We start from the raw sequence: 4,262 nt of genomic DNA on the forward strand, positions 1-4,262 counted from the left end.
TGGACTTCTACTGTTGGGCCAACGAAACATACGAGTTTTTATCCCGTGAATCGGTAGCAGCATCAATTGGTTATACTTTACAAAATCAACCGGGTTGATGGTGGGCCAGCTTTATGATGACCATGTCTCATTTTTCGTTCATGATCGGACGGCTACATTTGTCAAATCACCTTTGATCTGATGGACGATCCTTCCAACGTCTCGCCTCGCTCGCTTAAAGAAATAGGGTTTTCGGTTTTCACTTCTCACTTCTCTCGAGTCTGGACTAGCAGCTGGCCTTTTCATCCAATCCCTTCTGTTCTGTCGAACGGGCCATTTATTTCCATTTCAAATTCAAAATTCAAATTCCCACTTAAAACAAACGGCGTTTACGCCGTTTCCGTCAAATCTAACGTCAATGAAACGGAAGACGGAAATCGTTTAATCCGACCTATAAATTTCTCCTTGTCTCCCCTTTTCTCCCCATTTCTTTAGGTGCTTCTTCTCTTTGATCTTCCGCTTTGTCTTCCATTACCAGACCTTCGTCGTCTGTAATCTACGTTTTTTCACCGGATCTCTGCGTCTAGTTCCATTTGCAGCTCAAAGATGCGTGAGATTTTGCACATCCAGGGAGGCCAGTGCGGCAACCAGATCGGTGCCAAGTTCTGGGAAGTCGTGTGCGCTGAGCATGGTATCGACGCTACCGGAAGGTACCATGGGGACTCTGATCTACAGCTCGAGAGGGTTAATGTCTACTACAACGAGGCTAGCTGTGGACGGTTTGTTCCTCGTGCGGTGCTGATGGATCTGGAGCCAGGGACTATGGACAGTGTTAGATCTGGTCACTATGGTCAGATCTTCCGCCCTGATAACTTCGTTTTCGGGCAGTCCGGTGCCGGAAATAACTGGGCCAAGGGGCACTACACCGAAGGAGCGGAGCTCATCGATTCTGTTCTCGACGTTGTCAGAAAAGAGGCAGAAAACTGTGATTGCTTGCAAGGTAATCTTCCTGATTTCCTTTTAATCGTCTCCATGTGCCCTATTAATCCTCTGTCTTCATTACACGATTTTGCTCTGTATAAGCTATTTCGTTGCTAACTTTTTCCTTTTGAGTTGAAGATGACACTTTCTTGCAATTTCTTCTTTTATAGTTGCTTTCACTCAAGATTGTATTCTTTGTTATAGTGTTTATTGCCAAGATTTTCTTGCGATACTTGAGCTTGATTCATTCTGAATACAAGGCCAGTGTAGCCCGTTGATTTCGTTTTATATGTCTCAGATTTTCTGTCGAACCCTGGCTTATCCTGTTATTTCTACTTTGCCAATGGTTGATGATATTCTCTTGAATTCTGTTACAATTTCTAAATTAATATTGGTTTTTTGAAAGAGCGTTTGTGCTGTTGGCTTCTGTTTTTGTGCTCGAAAAGTTTTCTTAGATGCTTGCTGTTGGTTCTTGGCATTTATTTTCTGTAATATTTTTACCCGTAACTGTTATTTTAATTTTTTGCGCCTTGATGCCCTTAAATCCTCAATTTGTTCTCTGTGATTCCTTTCAGGATTTCAGGTCTGCCATTCGTTGGGAGGTGGAACCGGATCAGGAATGGGAACCTTGCTCATTTCAAAGATCAGGGAGGAGTACCCGGATCGGATGATGCTTACATTCTCAGTCTTCCCATCTCCGAAGGTTTCTGATACGGTCGTTGAACCTTACAATGCTACCCTCTCTGTTCACCAGCTTGTCGAGAATGCAGACGAGTGTATGGTTTTGGATAACGAAGCTCTCTATGATATCTGCTTCCGCACACTCAAGCTCACTACTCCAAGCTGTAAGTCTTTCTCTCTCTCTCTCTGTGCTTGTAATGGTGTCAAATAGTTATCCTTTATTGATCAAGTCGCATATACTGCTTTTAGGGTTTCAGTGCTTCAACGCCCAATGTGTGCTTTTCCACACTAAAGAAATTGTGTGGTGTTCCTCTGCCTCTGACTTTTCCCGGATGACAATTAAAATATATTTGTCAATCGGCGAAAGATTGCATTCAATGACATCGTTCCCCTTTCCTTTTTCATACTACAGTGATACGAACATAAATAACAGGGGCATTTTACAGAAAACATGGTTGGACATGGATGATAATTTTAGAACAAAGTGTAATAATTATGGCGATTGCATAGGTCACATGATACCATGCTTTTTTTTTATTACTATTGTCATTATTATAAAGCGTAGTACCATCTCTACACCCTTATTGCACATGGGTCGTCTGTCGGTTGGACCCGCCACCCATTTGTTAAAATGGTATTTTGCATTAGATCTATTTACATTTCGGTCCTCTAATAACACGGCAATTTGTATTGGATTTTACTTGCCTCAGTGCATGAGTTGTGATTTTTTATTGCATTACGTTGAAAATAATCTAATGTGTTGAGTTGTCACCATTTACAAGGCTGGTTGATTATTTTCACATTCATGGTTTATTGCTGATGAGAACGTGGACATGATAATTTACTTTAGTTTTCAATTAAAATGGGTTGTTCTTGGGCTAACAAATGACTATCTATGAGCAGTTGGGGATCTGAACCACCTGATTTCTGCGACCATGAGTGGGGTCACTTGCTGCCTTCGGTTCCCCGGTCAACTCAACTCTGATCTTCGCAAGCTGGCAGTCAACCTCATTCCGTTCCCTCGATTGCACTTCTTCATGGTTGGTTTTGCTCCGCTCACATCTCGTGGGTCTCAGCAATACCGTGCCCTTACCGTCCCCGAGCTCACTCAACAGATGTGGGATGCCAAGAATATGATGTGTGCTGCCGACCCACGACATGGGCGGTATCTCACTGCTTCTGCCATGTTCCGTGGCAAGATGAGCACCAAGGAGGTTGATGAACAGATGATCAACGTTCAGAACAAGAACTCATCTTACTTCGTCGAGTGGATCCCGAACAATGTGAAGTCCACAGTTTGTGACATACCCCCTACAGGTTTGAAGATGGCCTCAACATTCATCGGCAACTCCACATCAATCCAGGAGATGTTCAGGAGGGTCAGTGAGCAGTTCACTGCCATGTTCAGGAGGAAGGCTTTCTTGCACTGGTACACTGGTGAAGGTATGGACGAAATGGAGTTTACAGAGGCGGAGAGCAACATGAATGATCTGGTGTCAGAGTACCAGCAATACCAGGATGCCACAGCTGACGAGGAGGGTGATGAGTATGAAGATGAAGAGGAGCTTCAGGATGAGTAAGAGAAAGGATTGCTTCCGTCGCTATTTGTATTGGGATATAAATGTGTAGCTCCTCTGCTTGCATCAAGTTGGAGTTTCTTGTTTGCTATATTTTCAACGAGTATTTTTGATGTGGGGATGGGTTTGCTGCTGCAATATCCTATTGCCTTGTTCTCTATGATCGTACTGCTTTGGTTGTTCTAACATTCTGTCACAAGTATGTTTACTGGCTGGCTTATTTTCTTTCACTTCGGTTAGTTAACTTTGTTTGAACTTTGAAGGGATATTATAGTACAATCACATTTTTCCCTATGTGGTGTTGCATTTGGACTAGTGTAAAAAACAACTGGATTCCTTTTTGTGCGTTTGGGGAGGTGGGTGTTTGAACCCTCTATTTTCTTTGATTTCTTACAGAAGCCGTCAATGCAGAGTGGGTCGCGAATATAATGCACAACCGAGTGAACCGACTAACGCAAGTGTGATATTATATTTTGCACTGGCCCTTTGGTTGTGTTTGGTTGTAATGCAAATTTATTTGCACTGATGCAAAACTATGCTAGTGCAAATGATTTAGCTATAAGTTTTAAAGTTTTAATTTATTTTTGTTTCAAATTTTATTTACTTTGGTTGGTTGTATTAGTAATTTAGTAAAATAAGACATTAAGCAGAATAAAATAAAATATAAAATAAAATTAGAACAAAATTTGCATTTTTTCCATTTGCACTTTTATATATTATACTAGTGCAAATAAAATAGCACTGCAACCAAACACAAGCATTTGTTTCATATTTGGTGCAAAAATTATTTTGATGCGCCGAGGCAGTATCTATTGTCATGTGACTCTGACTGATGTCTGGGGCATGCGACTTGCGATAATTTATTCTTCAGGTGTCGTTCATTCAAGCTAACACCAGCTGTATTGTACAGGTACAGCAAAGAAGATTCTTTACCTATTTTACAATTTTAGGAGCCATGAAATGTCATTCAATCTCCCAATTGAAAACAACTGAATTTGACATCTCACCAAAGCCTAGATCAATTTTGAAGCAAAGATGTAGACT

At 41.4% G+C, this 4,262-nt stretch overlaps 1 protein-coding gene across 1 annotated transcript; it reads left to right on the top strand.

Annotated features, from left to right (window-relative positions):
- The first annotated feature begins 247 nt into the window (after positions 1-247).
- Positions 248-3,512, top strand: LOC148848621 (tubulin beta-1 chain-like). Its single transcript, XM_088948885.1, has 3 exons — positions 248-979; positions 1,536-1,805; positions 2,545-3,512. Exons 1-3 carry the CDS (start codon positions 586-588, stop codon positions 3,219-3,221), a joined length of 1,341 nt encoding a protein of 446 aa, XP_088805011.1. The 5' UTR covers positions 248-585; the 3' UTR covers positions 3,222-3,512.
- The last annotated feature ends 750 nt before the right edge of the window (positions 3,513-4,262 follow it).

Source organism: Nelumbo lutea, chromosome 6, assembly GCF_056320005.1.
Source record: "Nelumbo lutea isolate HS-2025 chromosome 6, American lotus-T2T, whole genome shotgun sequence".
Taxonomy (NCBI): Eukaryota; Viridiplantae; Streptophyta; class Magnoliopsida; order Proteales; family Nelumbonaceae; genus Nelumbo; species Nelumbo lutea.

Bases quoted from the DNA above. Each gene is read 5' to 3' on its own strand.
- LOC148848621 (XM_088948885.1), top strand. From the start codon at position 586: ATGCGTGAGATTTTGCACATCCAGGGAGGCCAGTGCGGCAACCAGATC. The intron at 980-1,535 runs GTAATCTTCCTG...GATTCCTTTCAG, and splicing joins AAACTGTGATTGCTTGCAAG to GATTTCAGGTCTGCCATTCG. The intron at 1,806-2,544 runs GTAAGTCTTTCT...ATCTATGAGCAG, and splicing joins CAAGCTCACTACTCCAAGCT to TTGGGGATCTGAACCACCTG.